The 24,830-nt window shown below is 32.8% G+C and overlaps 1 protein-coding gene across 2 annotated transcripts in view; it reads left to right on the plus strand.

The window, feature by feature from the left end:
• The window catches only part of LOC149808193 (uncharacterized), a 110,786-nt gene that overhangs the window by 21,668 nt on the left and 64,288 nt on the right, over positions 1–24,830 (plus strand). Inside the window, exons 2-8 of one of the 2 annotated variants that reach the window (XM_089974509.1) lie at positions 3,061–3,168; positions 3,993–4,574; positions 5,254–5,439; positions 6,849–7,034; positions 10,591–10,776; positions 13,600–13,632; positions 18,669–18,884. In XM_089974509.1, coding sequence (XP_089830635.1) covers positions 3,061–3,168; positions 3,993–4,574; positions 5,254–5,439; positions 6,849–7,034; positions 10,591–10,776; positions 13,600–13,632; positions 18,669–18,884 — 1,497 coding nt within the window. The remainder of the gene's footprint in view (positions 1–3,060; positions 3,169–3,992; positions 4,575–5,253; positions 5,440–6,848; positions 7,035–10,590; positions 10,777–13,599; positions 13,633–18,668; positions 18,885–24,830) is intronic. The other variant, XM_089974518.1, reaches the window with a different exon arrangement.

Below are 24,830 nucleotides of genomic sequence, written 5' to 3' on the forward strand. Positions count from 1 at the left end.
TTGGACATTAGATCTAATTTCTAATTAAGTTATTTCCATAATAATTTTCTCAAAATCATATCATCATATCAAACAAGAACCATCCTTAACATAAACAATAAGTCCATCACCCTTTTAGAAAAGTCACACTTTTCTTTAAAAAACTGTAGTTAGGAAATTTAAGTTCATCATCATGAAACAGTTCATGTAAGAAAGTGCCACTGAATGCAAAAATATCAGTTACTGAATTATTTCCTGAAAGAAGTAATTTGTTTTAATCTAGTTCTGGAAAAATGATAATGGATGTTCAAATTGCAAATTTTGAGACCTCTTGGCTTCAGAGATTTTGAGAGAATTCTAAGTTTTGATGGTTTTGAGATGAATGATATGGAATATCTGAATTAATATTTTCACTATCAGTATCATGAACCATGATATTCCTCTAAATTTTCTTCTATACAGTGTCCTAAATCATGACTATCGACTGTTTTTTTCAGAAGATTTTGTAATGAGTCTTGAAACATTAGCACATTCAACTGTTATCTTAATTGACATTAACACATTATTGTCACTTTCATTGATAGAGGTACTTAATGGGATTGCACCAGAGGTAATTCCATTGACATCATCAGTTAATTGATCTTAGGATGCTTTGAAGTTTCTGGAAATATGTGTTTGGTGTTTAAGACTTATGGCCATTTTCCCAGTACTGCATATCTGAGTAGAATATTAAGGCAGTATTTTGCCTTATGCCCGTATTAAGGCAGTATTTTGCCTTATGCCCATATTAAGGCAGTATTTTGCCTTATGCCCATATTAAGGCAGTATTTTGCCTTATGTCCATATTAAGGCAGCATTTTGCCTTATGCCCATGTTAAGGCAGTATTTTGCCTTATGCCCATGTTAAGGCAGTATTTTGCCTTATGCCCATATTATAGACACTGTATTTTACTTGTGTGTCTGCATGATTGAACATTATGCCCTCGTTCAAAACAGTAAACATTTCCTTGATTTCTGATTCAAACAGTGTGCATGGTCCCAATTATGTTTGTGATCTATTTTTATACCTTTTAGAGGAATCATAGCTGTCCTTTAGTATTGGGAAAATCTCATTTACTGCCTGGAGAAAGTGGGATATACCCTTTTTATTCAGCTGCCTTCTGTCATTATGTGTTCCAGAAGTAAGTCAGCCTTGGTCATAAATCTATGTCTATCATTTTGTAATTCTACTCGTTATATAGATGTTCAATTAGCATTCTATGCATGAATGTCATTGTCAATACTTGGGCATTCTATGCATGAATGTCATTGTCAATACTTGGGCATTCTATGCATGAATGTCATTGTCAATACTTGGGCATTCTATGCATGAATGTCATTGTCAATACTTGGGCATTCTATGCATGAATGTCATTGTCAATACTTGGGCATTCTATGCATGAATGTCATTGTCAATACTTGGGCATTCTATGCATGAATGTCATTGTCAATACTTGGGCATGCACTGCAGAGTAAGACTGAGCAGTTAGGATTTTCTAGGTATATGTTGTTTAGGATGTTATAAAAATTGGTTTCAATCTCGTCAGTATAAACATTGTTACTTACATTATTGCCACCAACACTGATTTTCATGGTGTCATATTGAGAAAAGTAAATTTTTCCCATGGCATTAAATATATGACCAGTTTCTGCCCCAGGTAAACACTTAGCTTGAACTCAAGGTTTCAGACCTCTTTCATTTGCATATTTAATAATGGATTCTCCAATTATAAGAGTGGTTTTTTTTTCTGGAATTATCATGTTCTTAAATGTTTCCTGTCTTTGGTAGAATCCAGTGTATTACAAAATCTAAAGCTGTTATGTCTAAGATAGGAAGAAAATTTATTGCTAGTTGTGACACTGTGGTTAAGCAAGTTTTCCACTGTAGCTGGAGGGACTGTAGAGTTTTTCCCTATATTCTGGGTGGGTTTGGAATTCTTATTATCTTTCTATGCATTTTGTTTTCTTTCCATAAGCCTGCTTATTTCACTGATGTGTCTTTACGATTCTTCTTTGAGAGTACTTACAATTTCTTTTTCATATTTATGTTTTCCAGCGCTGCTGCTAAAATGTCAGGATGCATGCTGTGTGAAGCAGCGTAGCCATATTTAAGCTGCATAATTTCTGACAGAAGTGAATCTTTGTCTTTATTTAATTGGTTTACTTTCTCTTTCATTTTTGTGTTGTCCTCTTACAGAATAAAGCAATCTGACTTTTACTATATATATATATATATATATATATATATATATATATATATATATATATATATATATATATATATATATATATATATATATATATTCACATAGAGAGAGGAAGAGGAAAAATCAGTAATAAAGAAAAATTTAGGTACAGATCACATCATAATGCCATGCATGTCACACCTTTTGGAATGAGCCTATAATAATGAAAGAATGCATGTACTGTACCAGTAAGTAATTCAAGGTCTAATCTGTTTGTCTATCAGTGGGATTTGTCCAATATTTTTATGAGCAGTTATTGGGCAGTGGGATATGTCCAATATTTTTATGAGCAGGTACTGGGCAGTGGGATTTGTCCAATATTTTTTATGAGCAGGTATTAGGCAGTGGGATTGTCCAATATTTTTTATGAGCAGGTATTGGGCAGTGGGATTTGTCCACTATTTTTAATGAGCAGGTATTAGGCAGTGGGATTTGTCCACTATTTTTAATGAGCAGGTTTCTGGAGTGGGATTTGTCCAATGTTTTTAATGAGCAGGTATCAGGCAGTGGGATGTGTCCTATGTTTTCATTTAGCAGATACCAGGGATTTGAGGTCTGATTTATTTATCTGTAAGTGGGATATGTCCAGTGTGTTTAATGAGCATGTACCAGTAATTCAAGGTCTAATGTGTTTATTTAATAGTGTGATTTTTCCAATGTTTTTAATGAGCAGGTACCAGAAGTCTGTTTTTCTGGCAATGAGTTTTGTCCACGTTTTCTGATAATTGCTTTTTGTCCATGTTTTTAATTAGCACTTCTTTGATTTAGTGTTAAATGTTTTTTTTTTCTCCTTCAGTTGGTGGATTTACAAGGAATCTGGTCCATGGAGGAAATGAGAGTACTACCACTGAAGGAATAACAGACCTCACTTCAACCAAATCGGTCCAACTCATGACATCAGATGGTAAGTTGGTACTTAGTTCTGTTCTCTTCAATATTTTCTCAAATCCACTGTGATTAACAGTTTACCTTGATGAAAGGACAAGGAGACATCATTTTGTGTTTATAGCTTAGTCTGGTTCTGCATTAGCTTTCTGGAGCCCAGTATTAATCACTTTTATATTTGTCTGTCTATCTGTCTGTCCATCAGTATGCCATTTTAAAAAACTTCATAGGTAACATAACCTAGGTACCCTTCAGCTTTATTGGTGTCAGAGAATTGCTGTAAGCATGAACATAATATGTTTAAAAGATTTCATAATAGCAGTTTCTTGAAACCAGTATACCTAAGTAACCATTTATTATCATGTCATTTTGTTTGAATGATGTCTGATAGTTGACTTAAATGTCCTTTTACAAGTTTCATTTCTTCTACATGTTTTTGAGAAAGTTGTGGGAGTCTATACCTTTTGCTTTATTTAGGGGCCCTTATAATCATGGTTTCCACACTCATTCTAATCATGGTTTCCACACTCATTCTAATCATGGTTTCCACACTCATTCTAATTGTGGCTGCCACACTTATTCTAATTTTCTTTTCATTTATCCAGAGGGTGTTATTACTATTCCATGAAAAAATGTGACAGAAATCAAATTGTAATGCTTAGTTTATTACAAATAGGTTGCATCCAATCTGTAAATGCAGGAGAAAAAGAGAGAGAGAGAGAGAGAGAGAGAGAGAACTAAAAAGAAAGGAAACAAAACACTCAAGTTACCAAAAATAGTTATGTCCTCATATTTGTTCTTCACTGAATTTAACTAATATGCAAGCTTGTTTTGTTGCTGCAGGTACAGTACATGTAAACATCTCCAGTACCACAATAAGTTCTTTAGCATCATCAGTTTCCAGTAATGCAGCAAGTTCTTTAGGGACATCAGTTTCCAGTAATGCAGCAAGTTCTTTAGGGACATCAGCTTCCAGTAATGCAGCAAGTTCTTTAGGGACATCAGTTCCCAGTAATGCAGCAAGTTCTTTAGGGACATCAGTTTCAAGTAATGCAGCAAGTTCTTTAGGGACATCAGTTCCCAGTAATGCAGCAAGTTCTTTAGGTACATCAGTTCCCAGTAATGCAGCAAGTTCTTTAGGGACATCAGTTTCCAGTAATGCAGCAAGTTCTTTAGAGACATCAGTTTCCAGTAATGCAACAAGTTCTTTAGGGACATCAGTTTCCAGTAATGCAGCAAGTTCTTTAGGGACATCAGTTTCCAGTAATGCAGCAAGTTCTTTAGGGACATCAGTTTCCAGTAATGCAGCAAGTTCTTTAGGGACATCAGTTTCCAGTACCACATTAAGTGCTATAGGAACATATGTTTCCCTGACAACAATGTCATCGTCAACTACAACAGCTTCAGGAGCAGTTCTATTCGCTGGTCAGTTGAAAAGGACAAGTCAAATATAACAAAATGCAGTCATCTTTTGCTGTAATGAACTCTGACCCAAACAGAATCATTTACCAATTGCAAAGTTATTGAAGGGAAAATGTTTTTATTAAAAGCAAGTCCTTTGCCTAAAGCTGGAATCCCTTACAAACCAATCATTTGACATGAGTACTTTGAAGCCCCGAACTATTTTAAATGATTGTATTATCAACTATTTTAAATGATTGTATTATCAACTATTTTCAATGATTGTATTATCAACTACTTTCAATGATTGTATTATCAACTACTTTCAATTATTGTATTATCAACTATTTTAAATGATTGTATTATCAACCATTTTAAATGATTGTATTATCAACTATTTTAAATGATTGTATTATGACCCAAATCTACTCCAGTGTTCCACAATGAAACAGTATTTATTACATTGATTCATTATTATTTCATGAAAAACATGTGACACAAATTTATTTTTAATGATTTTATTACAGATAGGTTACCACCTCTATGTAAAAAGCAGGAGAGAGAGAAAGAGAGAGAGAGAGGAGAGAGAGAAGTGAAAAAAGTCACTAAATATGCAAAAAATAGTTGGATTGATCTCCTATTTGTTCCTTGTTAAATTTAATACATAAAGTTGAAAATGCATGTATTTTTCTTGTTATTTCAGGCACAGCACCAGTAAACATCTCTAGCACTATATTTAGTGCTTTAATGGCACCAGTCCCCAATACCACATTAAATGCATCAGGGACATCAATCGACAACACCACATTAAGTACTATAGGAACATCTACATTACTGACAACAAAGTCATCATCAACAGCAACAACCTTAGGTGCAGTTCTACAAACTGGTCAGTTGAGAAAAACAAGCCAAATACAATTAAATAGTCATTGTTTTCTTTAATGAACTATGAAAAAATGGAATCATTTATCAATCCTAAAGTAATTGATGGGAAAATGCTTTTATTAAACAAGTATTTTACAAAAGCATTGAAAATTCAAACCTTAATTTTCAATAATTCATTTACACCAATGAATTCAGTGTTTCATTTTTTTTAATTGTCAGTTGATTATAACTAATAATAAATGCCATGCTAATTGTGTGTCACTAACCATGAGTTAATCCTCAAAAAGTATTGTCAAAAAACAAAACATTACTTTGAATTGTTAAGATTCTAGTCTTAAACTATGTAACAGGAAGAAGTGAAACAACAAGTTTAGTAAAATCAGCAAATAATTTATTTCCCTTGAATACAAAGTGAAAATGATAAGACATAGGATTGTGAATTAAATCACAAAAGATCCTAAATATTCTATCATGTTCCAAATGAATTCCAATAATCTTGAATGTCATGATATAACACAATGATATAATTCAGAATGCTGTTGAATAAGTTCTCAATAATCCCAAGTATTTTTTAGTCAAAAGATTAAATGAGCACTTTGTAATTAAAATAAATAATTTAAATACAAATTCCTCTTAAATTATATCTGAACCCAACTATAAACTCAGTTCATAGTTTCCCATAGACTGATAATAAGCAGGAATGAAATATTTTTTTTACAAAACCTCTGTACATACAAACTTCACTTGACTTGCAATGCAATAGATCTTCTGGAGGAAAAAAAAAACTAACTTGTAAACAGGTCAGGTCTTGAACTCAAATTTAACAACAAATATTGTTTACTTCTTAGAATCATAATAAAAATCAGGTAGACATAGCATTCAATCGTGGACAATAATTAAACTCACAATATAGATATTCATAACAGTATGTATATCTATGAATATTGCCTAAAGCCGGAATCCCTTACAAACCAATTATTTAAGTGACATGAGTACTTTGAAGCCCTCAACTATTTTAAATGATTGTATTATCAACTATTTTAAATGATTGTATTATCAACTATTTTCAATTATTGTATTATCAACTATTTTCAATTATTGTATTATTAACTATTTTAAATGATTGTATTATGACCCAAATCTACTCCTGTGTTCCACAATAAAACAGTATTTATTACATTGATTCATTATTATTTCATGAAAAACATGTGACACAAATTTATTTTTAATGATTTTATTACAGATAGGTTACCACCTCTATGTAAAAAGCAGGAGAGAGAGAAAGAGAAAGGAGAGAGAGAAGTGAAAAAAGTCACTAAATATGCAAAAAATAGTTGGATTGATCTCCTATTTGTTCCTTGTTGAATTTAACACATAAAGTTGAAAACGCATGTATTTTTTTTGTTATTTCAGGTACAGCACCAGTAAACATCTCTAGCACTATATTTAGTGCTTTAATGGCACCAGTCCCCAACACCACATTAAATGCATCAGGGACATCAATCGATAACACCACATTAAGTACTACAGGAACATCTACATTACTGACAACAAAGTCATCATCAACAGCAACAACCTTAGGAGCAGTTCTACAAACTGGTCAGTTGAGAAAAACAAGCCAAATACAATTAAATAGTCATTGTTTTCTTTAATGAACTATGAAAAAATGGAATCATTTATCAATCATAAAGTAATTGATGGGAAAATGCTTTTATTAAACAAGTATTTCACAAAAACATTGAAAATGTTCAACCATAATTTTCCATAATTGATTTACACCAGTGAATTCATTGTTTCATCTTTTTTCAAATTGTCAGTGGATTGTAAGTAATAAAAAATGCCAATGCTAAATGTGTCACTATCCATGAGTTTTAATGACAGTAATAGCTTTCCTGTCACTAGTATTAATATCAGTAATAGCTTTCCTGTCACTAATATTAATGTCAGTAATAGCTTTCCTGTCACTACTAGTATTAATGTCAGTAATAGCTTTCCTGTCACTAGTATTAATGTCAGTAATAGCTTTCCTGTCACTAGCATTATTAAGATTTTACCTTTCTGCATGGAAAGACCTTGTCCATGCTAGATACATCAACTCACCTCCCTGTTTTTGAGATTTTTTAGGGCATTAACATTATCAGCCTGTGTCCCATAGAAAATCCTCATTTTTTTCTAAATGACCACTGGGTCAACACATGGAAACACTGTGAGGGGAATATGCATATAAGTGCAATGGTTTCATGCTAATAACCAGGGCTTGTCATTACTATCTTTTTGAACTTTAAACCTCTTGTCCATATTTATCAAATTGATAAGATTAACATTGATAATTTTCATTCATCCATTCTGTACACGAACCACCAACCCTTTCTTCTCTTAGCATAAAGGGCATCGGACAAGTATTCACTAATTTGGATTCTCGAAAATTACCTAATTACAACAGTTTTACAATCCGGGATCCAGATATTACAGTGATTCTTGTTTATTAATGCAGTAACTGTGGGTATGACGTGGAATCTACATAGCAGTTGTATATTAATTGATTCTAGGCCTTTTTAGTGTTTGATTAGATTGTTTAATAGTAGATTATAGGCCTTTTTAGTGTTTTATTAGTGTGTTTATTAGTAGATTCTAGGCCTTTTTAGTGTTTGATTAGTGTGTTTATTAGTAGATTCTAGGCCTTTTTAGTGTTTGATTAGTGTGTTTATTAGTAGATTCTAGGCCTTTTTAGTGTTTGATTAGTGTGTTTATTAGTACATTCTAGGCCTTTTTAGTGTTTGATTAGTGTGTTTATTAGTACATTCTAGGCCTTTTTAGTGTTTGATTAGTGTGTTTATTAGTACATTCTAGGCCTTTTTAGTGTTTGATTAGTGTGTTTATTAGTACATTCTAGGCCTTTTTAGTGTTTGATTAGTGTGTTTATTAGTAGATTCTAGGCCTTTTTAGTGTTTGATTAGTGTGTTTATTAGTAGATTCTAGGCCTTTTTAGTGTTTGATTAGTGTGTTTATTAGTAGATTCTAGGCCTTTTTAGTGTTTGATTAGTGTGTTTATTAGTAGATTCTAGGCCTTTTTAGTGTTTGATTAGTGTGTTTATTAGTAGATTCTAGGCCTTTTTAGTGTTTGATTAGTGTGTTTATTAGTAGATTCTAGGCCTTTTTAGTGTTTGATTAGTGTGTTTATTAGTAGATTCTAGGCCTTTTTAGTGTTTGATTAGTGTGTTTATTAGTAGATTCTAGGCCTTTTTAGTGTTTGATTAGTGTGTTTATTAGTAGATTCTAGGCCTTTTTAGTGTTTGATTAGTGTGTTTATTAGTAGATTCTAGGCCTTTTTAGTGTTTGATTAGTGTGTTTATTAGTAGATTCTAGGCCTTTTTAGTGTTTGATTAGTGTGTTTATTAGTAGATTCTAGGCCTTTTTAGTGTTTGATTAGTGTGTTTATTAGTAGATTCTAGGCCTTTTTAGTGTTTGATTAGTGTGTTTATTAGTAGATTCTAGGCCTTTTTAGTGTTTGATTAGTGTGTTTATTAGTAGATTCTAGGCCTTTTTAGTGTTTTTTATAACATTACTCCAACAATGTTCTGGTGTTTATAAGCTTAATGGATTAAATTGAATGAACTGAGACACTCTTGTGTACAAAACAAAAAAAAAAGTAATAAAGAGATACAAGGCTGATGCAACCTTCATTATTATATAATTATTTCTCTGTTATTTTGTTAGACTGAATTTTCTTGTTTCAGAACATTTAATTTTTCAGATGTCTCAAACAGTCATTAAATGTGGGCATAGGATTGGCCCATGGGACACTCACTTAATTTGTTTATTGTGTATAAAATGTACTTGAATGGACAGATGTTCCATGTGTTGTCTGTGGTCAGATGACACTTGGGACCTTGCTGAAACCCATGACACATATCTCAAGAGAAAGGAAGCATGTTCTTCCCCTTCTGGATCAATTAAATTTCACATAGAAAGACATACTGGTCTACCTGTCAGGTAGTAACATATATTTCTAAAGGGGATGAGTGCACTCCCCTGATTAATCAAAGGAGGAGTGGCACCTTCCCTAAACAAGATAGAATTGACTGCATCTTACCTAATAAAAACAGGGAGAGATAGCATCGTCCAGAAGAAATAGTTTTACTACATGTGAGATAGTAACTGATATTTCTCAGGTATTTGAGTGCTCTCCCCTGAATAAAAAAAGGAAGAGTAGCACCTTCTTGAGACATGATAGTGCATCTTCTAAAATGAAGGGCGGTCAACTTGCTGGTTCTATGTGCACCACCCACCCACCCAAACTATGGGAGGGGGGATAGCACCATTCCACAAGCAAACACAGTAATACATGCTGACCTGTTAAGGTCAAGAAGTGGTGAGACAAAATAAAGGGTGGTCTGTCCCTTTGCTACACTGAGATCCTTAATATCAGCCTTGAGCTATAAGGTCCATTCACCTGCCTGGCCATTGAACCACCACCCCCAACTGTCGATGCCAAAGCTTTATAAGTGATCACTTCAGCAGGTTCATTGCTCACCTCTTGTTTAAATCTTTGGATGCTTTTGAGTCAAAGGCCTGGTAATTAGTAACTATAGCTTTACATGCTGACCAGTTTTCAGAATTATTATTGCCTTGCAATGACCGTTAGAGGTTGTGGCCAAGACATCACAATATGTATTTTCTATGGTGATGGCATTGTCAGCAGAGTTCCTTCATCTACGTTGAGATGTAGAATTGGACTCTTCAAGTTTTTGCTTGAACATAGCAAAATCTTCTGAGGGCTGCACCCCTTGATTCAGGGGCCTTATTCAATGGTCTTATTCCCACTATTGCCTCTCAGGACTTTAGGGACCAACTATTTTCAATGATTGTATTATGACCCAAATCTACTCCAGTGTTCAACAATGAAACAGTATTGATTACATTGATTCATTATTATTTCATGAAAAACTTGTGACAAAAATTGATTTTTAATGATTTTATTACAGATAGGTTACCACCTCTATGTGAAAAGCAGGTGAGAGGGAAAGAGAGAGAGGAGAGAGAAGTGAAAAAAGTCACTAAACATGCAAAAAAATAGTTGGATTAATCACCTATTTGTTCCTTGTTGAATTTAATACACAAATGTGAAATGCATGTATTTTTCTTGTTATTTCAGGTACAGCACCAGTAAACATCTCCAGCACTAAATCTAGTGCTTTAATGGCAGCAGTCCCCAACACCACATTAAATGTATTAGGGACATCTCTCGCCAACACCACATTACATACTATGGGAACATCTACTTTGCTGACAACAAAGTCATCATCAACAGCAACAACCTTAGGAGCAGTTCTACAAACTGGTCAGTTGAGAAAAACAAGTCAAATACAATTAAATAGTCATCGTTTTCTTTAATGAACTATGAAAAAATGGAATCATTTATAAATCATAAAGTAATTGATGGGAAAATGTTTTTATTAAACAAGTCTTTTGCAAAAGCATTGAAAATATTAAACTAGAATTTTCCATAATTGATTTGCACCACTGAATTCAGTGTTTCATCTTTTTTAAACTCTTAGTGGATTGTAAGTAATAAAAAATGCCATGTTAAATTCGCATCACTGACCATGAGTTTTAATGTCACAGTGACCTATACTAAGTCTGATATTTGGGTCAATCCTCAAAAAGTATTGTCCGATAGCAAAACTTAACTTTTTATGTATATGAATACAGCTTAAAGCCACAATCAACACATAACTTTTTATGTAGCTTAAAGCTACAATCCCTTCCAAACCAATTATTTAAGTGATATGAGAACACTATAGCCTATAAATGACTGTTTTATGACCCAAATTTGCCCAAATCATCACTTTGACTGTTTACTTTTTGGGAAATGAAGATGTTACTGAATGAAAAATGTATTGAGTGATGTAGTAGTTTTAAAAATGAGACCATTTCTTATCTCATAGTCTAATATTGTAAACACTCAGTGTTTGTCTTTTTATTGTGTCCAATTTACACAGTTTTGGGCTGTACAGTCTTGAACTTTGGTACAATAATTATGGGAATCGTACTTTGTTTCCTTCTCCTTTTTTGTCTATCCTTGCAGTGATAAACAAAAGTAACATATGGTATGGAGGAAAGTTCAATATCTGTAAACCAAAAAATGTTCCTAGAAAAAATATGGAAGTCCTTAAAAATTCCTTCAGAAGTCATTGAAAAACAACCCTCTGCAATTGTATGAGCCATGTAAGTTAAAAAGATGTATATATTTCAGTGATAAAGACCTGTTTCCAGTCTTGCAATTTTAAATAATCCATAAGCATTCCGTTGCAAGTGAATTATGCCAAAATTGGAATATTTTTAAACACAGGTACCATATTTACTCACTTATAACATTAGACCAACTGCAAACTGCACAGATCCAGATCTGCCATTGCATAACATGCCAGCAGATTGGGATCTGTGCATTTCGTTAGGAGTAATCAGTAGAATTAACAGAATAGACTCAGATCTGTAGGTGTATTATGCTACGGCAGATCTGGATCTTTGTTGTTTGCAGTTTTACTCGACTGATAAGCAAATACATTTTATACCATTTATATATATATATATATAAATCTTTTCAAGTCATTATTTAAATTCTAACATGAAATTATATAAGAAAATTAACTAAAATCAGTTGTGCAAGATAAATATTTTTTTTAACAAAAAGAGGGAAACCAAATGGGGCCATGTTAAAATAAACAATGGGCGCTCTAGTTATTGAAGTTAAAATCTGAGCTTTAATTTGCTTTATATCCCATCGTGAGTAATTTAGTATATATCAGAGAGAGAAAATCTGTCAAAAACCTAATCAACCTGTTGGCTAAGATGATACGTATAATACATTTGTTATATGAAACATGTTATTGTTATTTTAACACCCTACCTGAATACGGGAGTGTCAGGTGCCATGTAAACAAAGTAGCTGTGGGCATACCTTATGTACTGAGAGATATTTAATACAGCATGTGAGACAGAAGGAGTTAACTTCATTTTTTTTTTTTAAATTTTCATTTATTTACTCTTAATATTATTTAATTCAGTAATTCATTTACAGGCTCTGTTGATTTTATTTTTCTATTTTACTTCACTAGGGAAATTTGTGGTGTTTTCATAATGCATTTATTTAAAATTTACAGAACCTAAATGATAATAGCCTGAGTAGACTCTAATAGCCAGACTTATTTATGGTAAACTTGATATTGGCTAGAGTTATAGAGTTAACTATAACAGCTAGAGTTATTTATGGTAAGCTTAGCTAGAGTTATTTATGGTAAACTTGATATTAGCTCAAGTTAACTATAACAGCTAGAGTTATTTTTGGTAAGCTTAGCTAGAGTTATTTATGGTAAACTTGATATTAGCCAGAGTTAACTATAACAGCTAGAGTTATTTATGGTAAACTTGATATTAGCTAGAGTTATAGAGTTAACTACGACAGCTAGAGTTATTTATGGCAAACTTGATATTAGCTAGAGTTGTGGAGTTAACTACAACAGCTAGAGTTATTTATGGTAAGCTTAGCTAGAGTTATTTATGGTAAACTTGATATTAGCTAGAGTTATAAAGTTAACTACAACAGCTAGAGTTATTTATGGGAAACTTGATATTAGCTCAAGTTAACTATAACAGCTAGAGTTATTTTTGGTAAACTTGATATTAGTTAGAGTTATAGAGTTCACAACAACAGCTAGAGTTATTTAGGGTAAACTTGTACTAAAATTGAACATCATATGGTGATTTTTCCAGCTATCAGGTTTCATAGAATCACACCAAACAAACTAGGATCTTTTTCTGTAGAAAATCACAATTTTGTTCAAGACTTTTAAAGTAAGAAGTAAAAAAATTTCCACAAAGACATGCCAATAGTTAGACTTTTTAGGTGGCATGGATTTTTCATTCGAATTGCTGTTAAGTCTACACAAAGTGCAACCAGTCTGGAAACCAGGTAGTATTATAACCAGTCTGGAAACCATGTAGTATTGCAACCAGTCTGGAAACCAGGTAGTATTGTAACTATAGACTAATACCACTTTTCATCGTTAAGCAATAGATTGTTTTTCAAAGGAGAGTTTCTTAACTGCATTCAGATATACAGCTGATAATTAGTACAGATATAATTTATTTTTATTTGCTTCAGAATCTTTAAAAGTTCCACAGACAAGCTGCCAAGGTATGATTTTGCTCTCTACTGTTCAGATCAAACAATAACCCATATCATTCTGCTTGACAGTGATAGAAATACAAGAAGATTGGATCTTTTATAAATTCACAAACTTTGCAATTTATGTACTGATACTTTTATCTATTTATGTATGATAATATGGTAATATATTCTAAAACTGAACACATGCATATTAGTACTTTTGTTTGTTATTTATAAATGCAATGAAACATGATATATTTTTCCACCTTGCTTCAATCAAACAAGCAAACTCCTTATGTTTGATCTAGAAATATTGAAATTTCTCAATTGATAACATGTAAGAATTTCTCAACTTTTACAATCTAGTCATTTTTCACTTGAAACAATATAGCAATTTCTCATTGATACAATACAGCAATTTCTCAATTGATACAATATAGCAATTTCTCATCTGATACAATATAACAATTTCTCAATTGATACAATATAGCAATTTCTCATCTGATACAATATAGCAATTTCTCAGTTAATACAGTATAGCAATTTCTCAATTGATAAAATATAGCAATTTCTCATCTGATACAATATAGATCTCCCAACTTATAATGCAATCATCCAGGTCCACAAGTTCATACCACATTGTAGTGATAACTGTATAATATATGAAACTGTGATATAGACAAGAATAGGGTAAGATACCAAACCTTGGTACCGACAGAATTAGCCATATTTATTAAATGAAATTGTGTCTTTAACAGGAAATAAAGCTACAACACTAAGCTACACCTTGCCTTCTTTCAACCCATATTGTTTTGCATTGGTATTATTTTGGTCATGGGGTAGATTGTGGTACAATGTTCTATCTGGAAAACCTGTCTTGAGAGACCACTGCTATGAGAGACCGCCTGTCTTGAGAGACCAGGTTCTCCATGTACAGATTTAGAGATTATATAGTATTATAACCTGTTATGAGAGACCACCTGTCATGAGAGACCATTATGCTTTGGCAGAAGGGGTGGTCTTTCAAGACAGGTTCCACTGTATAACAAAGTGTACTATAATGAAGGAGAGATGTCAATTTCTGTCTGTGAGTGGTAAATATTGTGAATTCATGTATTTTCATAGGTATCAGTTTTTGTGGTTTTGCAAAATATGGCTTCTTCATTGTTACTTAAATTAAAGGATTGGGAAATATGTCCTACTGTTTCTTTTAAAGGGTGATTTTGCTGTGTGTTTCTTGAAATTCATGGTTTGTTGCAATCATAAAATATACAAATACTCTTACTCCATGAATAATAGTGAAATATCTTGATAAATCACAGGCAGATTTTGATGAGGTAATGATATGCGAACGTAAGAAGGATGAAATTGTTGTATTGCTTGGAGACACTGTGGTAGAAAGGATTGTCTCAAGGAACAGCAGCACCTCTTTCATGAAGTTACTGACATTGAAAGACTAAAATAGCTTAAAATTGTTATTAATTTGGCAAGGCCACTTAGCAGGAATTTGCTGTGAGCCCATCTTGTGTTTTATGTGAAAGACACACACAAAAAAACAAAAAAATGAATGATGGATATCTTAAATTTTTCTGCTTAAATTCACATAAATGTCATCAAGAAAATAAAACCTGGATTATTCGCACAGTATTTTATGACTCAGTTATATTACTTTTTTTTCAGTTAGGTGACAGTTACCAAGTTTATAATATTTCTTGTGTATGCATTTTCATAAAGTTGTTTAATGATTATATCAAGAAATATTCTTTGTATTAAACACAGGTTTTTTTGTGGCAAATGTTGGGAAGGAAAATGATGATCTGAACCTGGGCAATTTTTCCTATCATTTTATTCAGTTAGTCTTTACGCCATCCAACTTTCCATCACTATTCAACCTATCATTCCTGTCCTCTGGGTGCATATAAAGTATAAACTAGATCATATCAATTCTCTGGGTGCATATAAAATATAAACTAGAGCATATCAATTCTCTGGGTGCATATAAAATATAAACTAGATCATATCAATTCTCTGGGTGCATATAGAGTATAAACTAGATCATATCAATCCTCTGGGTGCATATAAAGTATAAACTAGATCATATCAATTCTCTGGTTGCATATAGAGTATAAACTAGATCATATCAATTCTCTGGGTGCATATAAAGTATAAACTAGACCATATCAATTCTCTGGGTGCATATAAAGTATATTAACTAGCTCATATCAATCCTTTGGGTGCATATAAAGTATAAACTAGATCATATCAATTCTCTGGGTGCATCTTAAGTATAAACTAGATTATATCAATTCTCTGGGTGCATATAAAGTATAAACTAGATCATATCAATTCTCTAGTTTCATATAAAGTATAAACTAGATCATATCAATTCTCTGGGTGCATATAGAGTATAAACTAGATCATATCAATCCTCTGGGTGCATATAGAGTATAAACTAGATCATATCAATTCTCTGGGTGCATATAGAGTATAAACTAGATCATATCAATCCTCTGGGTGCATATAAAGTATAAACTAGCTCATATCAATCCTCTGGGTGCATATAAAGTATAAACTAGATCATATCAATTCTCTGGGTGCATATAGAGTATAAACTAGATCATATCAATTCTCTGGGTGCATATAAAGTATAAACTAGATCATATCAATTCTCTGGGTGCATATAGAGTATAAACTAGATCATATCAATCCTCTGGGTGCATATAAAGTATAAACTAGCTCATATCAATTCTCTAGTTTCATATAAAGTATAAACTAGCTCATATCAATTCTCTGGGTGCATATAAAGTATAAACTAGATCATATCAATTCTCTGGGTGCATATAAAATATAAACTAGATCATATCAATTCTCTGGGTGCATATAGAGTATAAACTAGATCATATCAATTCTCTAGTTTCATATAAAGTATAAACTAGCTCATATCAATTCTCTGGGTGCATATAAAATATAAACTAGATCATATCAATTCTCTGGGTGCATATAAAGTATAAACTAGATCATATCAATTCTCTGGGTGCATATAAAGTATAAACTAGATCATATCAATTCTCTGGGTGCATATAGAGTATAAACTAGCTCATATCAATTTGCTTGAAGCCTATATTTTAATTTGTGTTAGAGAAGTTGCAAAACATTGCATGTATATTTAGGTCACATAGCATGATTATCTAAGTATAACTCAGCTTGGAACAGCATAGAATCAGATCTGCCATTTCATATAAGTGTGATGGCGGACTATCCAGATCTACAGTATGTATCTACTAATGATTTTAAGCAGTCAGTGCAGTATTGAAGATAATAATGGTATGCATATATTCAATATCATGCAGGAATATTGATCTGCAGGCACAGTATTTAAATTAATATTGATATGCATATATCCAACATCATGATGGGATATTGATCTGCTGATGCAGTATTTAAGTTAATAATGATAAACAACTCTTTATAAAAAAAATTCTTTCTTAGTGTAGATTCATAGAATGAAATCGAGGCCATGCTGGGAGTATGTGATGTTAGGCATGTAAAGCTTCTATGTGGTTCTAGAAACATGATCATGTGACCCTCATACAGGAATCTGGTTTACATTTTAAATTAGTGTATAACTTTTTTCTATAGAGAATTTAGTCAATTGGGCTATAAACTATTGACACTTAAAAGTGTTTTGTTGTGACGAGTTTGAGTTGAAATTTTATGGAATTATTAATTCTTTTCCCTGGGAATATTTAAGTGCTCATGCAGAATTCTTGGACAAAGACATTTATTGAAATTTTATTTGAAATTCAAAACTGGAATATTATTTTCTGTGGTTCAACAAGGAACTGTTGATACATCAGGACAACACTGACCACAGCATATGTCATCATCCTCCATCTTGGATTTTTTATCAGGACTCCAACTCAGATTCATTTAGGACTTTTTATTACTAGGACATCTATTTCTTTAATTCTTTGATTATTTTTGGATTTGATTTGTTGAACCATAAGTCCTTTTTCTCATTTTTACCTTTTTTTTCTGGGGAAATAAATTATTTGTTAACTTTTACAAAGCTTGTTGTCTTATATATTAAAGAGCCTAAAACATAATAATATAAGATAGTTATATATGCATATATCCAATAAAATGAAGGGATATTGATCTGCAGGTGCAAAATTAAGGTAATTATAGTATGCATATATTCAATAAAGTGATGGGATATTGATCTGCAGGTGCAGTATTAAGGTAATTATAGTATGCGTATGTCCAATAAAGTGATGGGATATTGATCTGCAGGTGCAGTATTAAGGTAATTATAGTATGCGTATATCCAATAAAGTGATGGGATATTGATCTGCAGGTGCAGTATTAAGGTAATTATAGTATGCATATATCCAATAAAGTGATGGGATATTGATCTGCAGGTGCAGTATTAAGGTAATTATAGTATGCGTATATCCAATAAAGTGATGGGATATTGATCTGCAGGTGCAGTATTAAGGTAATTATAGTATGCATATATCCAATAAAGTGATGGGATATTGATCTGCAGGTGCAGTATTAAGGTAATTATAGTATGCTTGTATCCAATAAAGTGATAGGATATTCTGTTTTGACACATAAGCTGTGAATTGACTATTTTTTGGTGGGGTACCAATTTTTGCAGACTTGTTTGTTGTAGATATATTAAAGACTCAAAGAACAAAGAACACTCTTTAGACAAAAATAGGATCCCTTCCTCAATCTACAAAAATTGGACCCAATTCTGAATTGACAAAATTAAAACATATTTATCAATCCACAAAAATAGGACCCCTTTCTCAATCCACAGAAATAGGACTTTTTGTTCAATCCAAAAAAATAGGACCCCTTTCTCAATCCACAGAAATAGGGCCCCTTTCTCAATCCACAAAAATAGGACCCCTTTCTCAATCCACAGAAATAGGTACTGATAAAAATGTTGGGCTTTTTTGTTTTCAAAACCACAATAACTGATGCAAATGAAAATAAATGGCTTCATACAGCAGTTTCTTTCCATGGATGTGAAAAAAATGTTTCTTTTACAGATTTGAATATGCCATGTATGAATAATGGTACCTGTACACCATTAGGAACTTGTCTGTGTCCAAGTTCATGGACAGGGAGACTCTGTGAATATCCATGCTCCTCAGATGGGTGTCCCTCAGAGATGGATGTCTGCATCATAGACAGAAAATGTAATTTAAATGGAACTGCTTACTGTTCCAATAAGACAGATTGTTTATGTTTTCCTGGGTGGAATGGTAAGTAAAAATAGTCATCACCCCTCAACTAACTACCCACCCACTCTATGATTTCTACCAACATCTTTATGGCAAATAGCAAATTTCATTTATAACTTTTAAGTTTTAATCTGAATCACTGTGAGAAAGAATTCAGTTTTTGCTTCAGATCATGCATATAAATTTGTAATGCTTGATTCCCTCTTTCTTTTACTTTTCTCTCTCCTTTCTGGCATGGTTCAGTGGCAGACCAACATATGAAAAATAATGAGATTACATCTCAAGGAGAGTTATTCATCCATACCAAAACTTAGTCACTGTGATGTACATTTCATTTTTGAGTGACTTGTGTATTTTTAGCTGCTCATTACACCCTCAGTATTTTGGACCCCATTTTACCTATGCTGAAACATTAGTATGTGGATACATATCCACAAAAGTACATCCATATATCTCTGTGACCTAATATTCACACCTCAGTGACTTTTGTATTTTTAGCTGTTCATTACACCTTCAATATATTGGATCCTACTAAGGAGAATAACTCATCCATACTAAATATATGTCAGTGTGACCCAATTTTCCAGTTGGAGTAACTTTTTCTTGGCATTTACTGTTTTTACTCTCTCAGTGTCTTAGACCCTATTTCACCTACACTCATGAAACTTAATGTTAGGATGCATCCCAATGAAAGTAACTCAACCATACAGAAATAGGTTATTGTGACCTTGTTTTCAGGCTTGAATGACTCAAATATTTTCATCTATCTGTTCCTTACTTGATATCTTGGACCCTATTTCACCTACATTTATGGCAATTAGCATGTAGATCCATCTACATCTTAATAAATGTAAATCAACCCTACTAAAACTAGGTTAGTGTATCAAATTTTCATGCATGAGTGATTTTATATATTCTGCTAGCTTTTTTTATACATTTTCAGTATCTTGGATGCTATTACATCAACACTTATGAAAATAGGGACACCACTCCCTCAAAAATAGGTCATACAATTTTTTACATTTTCTTTGTAAACGACATTCCTAGTTCACCGCAATTAACGATATGTAAGGAAATTTTGATCAATGAAAATGTCACTCATGCTGAGTGGAGGCAGTACTTTAATAAAAAAATACATATTAAATAATTTTTTTATCAATTGAAATTTGTGTTCTAGTTCCATCTTTTAGTTCCTTTTAAGTGTAATCATCATAAATGCAATGTGTCCTCTTGTAATTAAATGTAAAATGCGTCAATCTACCGTAACAGCTATGTCCGCGAGTGTTTCTATGAGAACCTAATTAAGTGCCAACCGTGTTTTGATAGCAGACTTCTGGAAGTATTTGTTGTATTGTTGCACTGAATTAAAAGCTGGCCTCCTTTATATTATCACATTAATTGTGTCTTTTGAATCAAATAAATTAGGTGGAATAAAAGAAAAGTTAAAAGGCACGAAAAACCTACAAACTTAAAATCTAGCGGCCCCGGTCGTATGTCGGGTGAACTCACTTCATTTGATCAATCGAACACTTATAAATGTTATTGTATATGCAACATAAACTACCTTAAATTAACTGACTCTTTCATAAGTGTGATCAGAGATAACAAGGCAGCCAAGCGAAATTAATACTTCGCAAGATAAAGGGCTTGATTTCACAAATACAGACCATTGTGTGCAGGCGAGTTTCAGAGAATTCTTGAACTGGCACTTAGAGATATCCTCAAGGATGATAAGAAATGTCATTATTAATTCCAATGAAATCACAACATCAGTATTGTACTAATTGAGCAATACAAAAATTGAGTTTCAACGTAGACAGTTGTCTCATGAAATAAATGTCACGTGTCTTTGAAAAAAAGGAATCTTGTTTGGTGGTGTATCAACAGTTAGTCTAGTTCCCTGCTATGAGGTCTCCTGATTTGGCAAGATAATATTAAACACCACTACGGGAACCAGACTCATAAAGAAAACAAAAAGCAGTAACGTAATACACAGATTTTTTCACGTACACGTGATGGTTGTTGATCTTTCATATGTTGGACATTTTGAAAATAAATGTTATTTAAACAGAATAACGAACAACTTTATTAGAAAAAGCGCGTTATTAAAAATTATTATCAACGTGATTGTAAAATGAGGATTCAGTGAATAAACAGCCCAGTTCCCTAATGCTGTTCCCCCCCATGTTTTTCTCGATGCGGTTTATGTTTGTGGACCTCATTGTGCATGAGTTATCGAGGGAGAGGTGTATGTGGATGTATCTCAAGGAGAGTAACTCCATCATACCAAACCTTGACCACTGTAACCTACTTTTGCCATAAACATCTGTCCTAATGTTCATGTAGATCTTCCAAGGTACTTATGTAACAGCTAATTAAATTATGTCAAGTTTGAATGGCTACCCAATGGTTTAGTTACCTTAGACATGTTCTTGCTATGCATGCAGATAACCAAAAATGAAATCATGAATAACTGTCCCCATGTGTAGTATGCCTATTGCTCCTTTTTTGCATTTTATACAGTTATTTTTAATTAATTGATACAGGATAGCCTAATTGATATATTATAATTGGTACAGGATAGCCTAATTGATATATTATAATTGGTACAGGATAGCCTAATTGATATATTATAATTGGTACAGGATAGCCTAATTGATATATTATAATTGGTACAGGATAGCCTAATTGATATATTATAATTGGTACAGGATAGCCTAATTGATATATTATGATTGGTACAGGATAGCCTAATTGATATATTATAATTGGTACAGGATAGCCTAATTGATATATTATAATTGGTACAGGATAGCCTAATTAAGACACGTTATATACACATTAAAAGTTCATTGTTATGTACAGAACTTTTGCATCACTTCAGATGACTTAACAATTGAAATAGTACTAAAGCAGGGGTCTGAGACAAACACGTGTCCTGCAGGCCGCATGCGGCCCCTCAAGCTGTATCCTGTGGCATGCAAAATGATTGGCTTCACAAGGTGTCATGGGAGATAACAAAGGTGGTGCAGCCCTTGGGCCATCGAAAATGCCCTCATGCTGCCCTTAGGGTGGTTTGAGTTTGAGACCCTGTATTAAAGTATGTGGTGGAAATAGAGTTTCAGAAGACTAATTGTTGCTTTTAGTACACTAAAACCTGTCTTGTGAGATCACCTGATCTGCTGACAACAAGCTGTCTCTCAAGACAGGTGGTACTCATAACAGGTTTGTGCAATATCAGAATTCAGCAGGTTTAAGTAGGGAAATATCCACAATTATTGTGCATGTATTTTATTTATTGTTCATAGTTTTTGTCAAAATATTGTAATAATTTCATCTCAGAGTAATTTAATGTAGTAATTAAGATATACAGTGATCTTAAAACATTTACAATTATATTTGAAGATCATTTGTATGTGTAATTTAGAACTTGAATTGCAAAATTAATAAGGTAATATTTATTTATACTGCTGATAAGTTAACTTGACATGTCCGTAAAGTTAAGACACACTTCAAATGTAGCATAAGAACTGCACAGTTAGCTGTATGTATATGTATATATATATATATATATATATATATATATATATATATATATATATATAAAATGAAGTTTAAAGACAGAATGTACTCATCCAGGAACAAAGTAAATTTATTTAAAGACAAAATCAAAACACTCAATTCATCAGTGACATAATGAGATTAACTCAGCGCATAACAGGCCTGCACTACATTCAACTGATGATAACTTGATATGGGTTTAAAGCGTATAACAGGCCTGCACTACATTGAACTGATGATAACTTGATGTGGGTTTAAAGCGTATAACAGGCCTGCACTACATTGAACTGATGATAACTTGATGTGGGTTTAAAGTGTATAACAGGCCTGCACTACACTGAACTGATGATAACTTCATGTGGGTTTAAAGAGTATAACAGGCCTGCACTACATTGAACTGATGATAACTTGATGTGGGTTTGAAGCATATAACAGGCCTGCACTACATTGAACTGATGATAACTTGATGTGGGTTTAAAGCATATAACAGGCCTGCACTACATTGAACTGATGATAACTTGATGTGGGTTTAAAGCATATAACAGCCTGCACTACATTGAACTGATGATAACTTGATGTGGGTTTAAAGCGTATAACAGGCCTGCACTACATTGAACTGATGATAACTTGATGTGGGTTTTAATAATGATAGCATCATAAGATCATCAAACTTTTACAATGGCAATCAAATCTGGAAAATGATGAAGACCTGTTTTCATCCCAGGCAGAATCTACCAATTGACTCCAGAGACAAATTTGACCTCAGCAATGAATCCCTTTCAAAAGAGTTCTTATTAGGGCATTATCTGGGTTTTATCACAGAGGATAAATAAACAATACAAACCTATTAATTGACAATGCACATCTGTGATACCTTTTAAAAATGCAAAGGTTAATCATAATTGGGACTTACAGGACTTTGGCATTACAATGCTGGTTTATGACACATACTTTAGTCTGGTTTATAGTCCCTAGCATACAACTGCTGCCTGCATCACTTATAGATTTTAGGAAACAGTAGCTGGACATGACAATTTTTTTTTATTATATACAAACACTGTTATAAACAATCATGGCTTCAAAGTATGAAATAAAGGTTAGTGTGTATTTATCTCTGTATTTGACATGTGGTCATGCATAGTAGTAGTTTTTTTAAAACAATCTGCACTTTGTCTGCAGACACTGCTAAGTGGCAGTGGTTACAATGGAGTAAATAAATGTTAGCAATGTTCATTTGGTTTTGGAAGCAGTTGTTCATAGCAGTGTTGGAATTAATATTTTGCCAGAAAATTGTGATTGCTGCTCATGTTCTGCAGGTGGTTGCTGACAACAGTGCATTTATACAATAACATTTATCCATGCTGGATGATATGTTACAAATGACAGATGGTCACTCATTGTAGAGGTCACCTATGACAGGTTTTACTGTGTCAGTTCTTTTGCAATTTTTACATTGCTATTTCAATGGAAAGACTAGGTTACCCTCATAACATGTGCATTACTATTTGACTTGTCACATTTCAGTAGATGTGTATAATTGTAGTAACAGTAGTACCAAACTGTCAAAATATACAAGTCATTTGAAGAGAAGAAAAATCAGTTAAGAATTAGGTTTAGGATAAATAATTTTCTTTTTTTTTGAGACTTTCTTTGTTTGCTCAGGCCTGCCCTAAAATGATATTTGCAATTTTAGGAGAGGATGAAATATTTAATTTATTAAGTTGCCAAAGGACAGCATGAACAAATTATGATGTGTTTATTAATATTAGCAGCATGAAGAAAGCAGTAATAAAAATGAACCTGATGGTATGTAGTCATTGTTTAACTGTAATCCAAATCACCCACATGATCGAGATTCTCTACTTCCCATTCTAAGCAACAATATGTGTGATTTTTGTCTGCACACTATGTGCCACAGTCTCCATTGTAATGTATGAATTTGGGATTGTGAGTGTGTAGGATGGCATTTTTTTTAAAGGAAAGTAAAGAATGAACTGCAGACAATGAATTAAAACATTTGGTTACAATATCCAAATTGACTTAGCTTATCGCCCAAAGATACAATAACAAATATAGGGCATGATGGAATAACATGTGTCTGAACTCAAAGTAACAAGTTTTTATATCTCTACAAGTGGTCTTTATTTGCAGCTGACCAAAAGACTTGGAAAGCAGTTGTGTACTCACTTCATTTAGGCAGTCTTACTGTAGGTTGACAGAAGGCTATCTCTGTTGTGTAAACATAAGTTAAATTTAATTTGATACAAAGTTAGTGTTGTTATGGTTCCGTGCATAACTGGGATGAAAGTCATAAAACAGTCCTACAAGCATTTCCAAGGGATTTAAGGGAGCTGGGTCACTCAGACCCATTAATATGAATGCAATAACCCTCATCTGTATGATAAA

The sequence above is a fragment of the Sinohyriopsis cumingii genome, chromosome 1, assembly GCF_028554795.1.
Source record: "Sinohyriopsis cumingii isolate HCF-2022 chromosome 1, ASM2855479v2, whole genome shotgun sequence".
NCBI lineage: Eukaryota > Metazoa > Mollusca > Bivalvia > Unionida > Unionidae > Sinohyriopsis > Sinohyriopsis cumingii.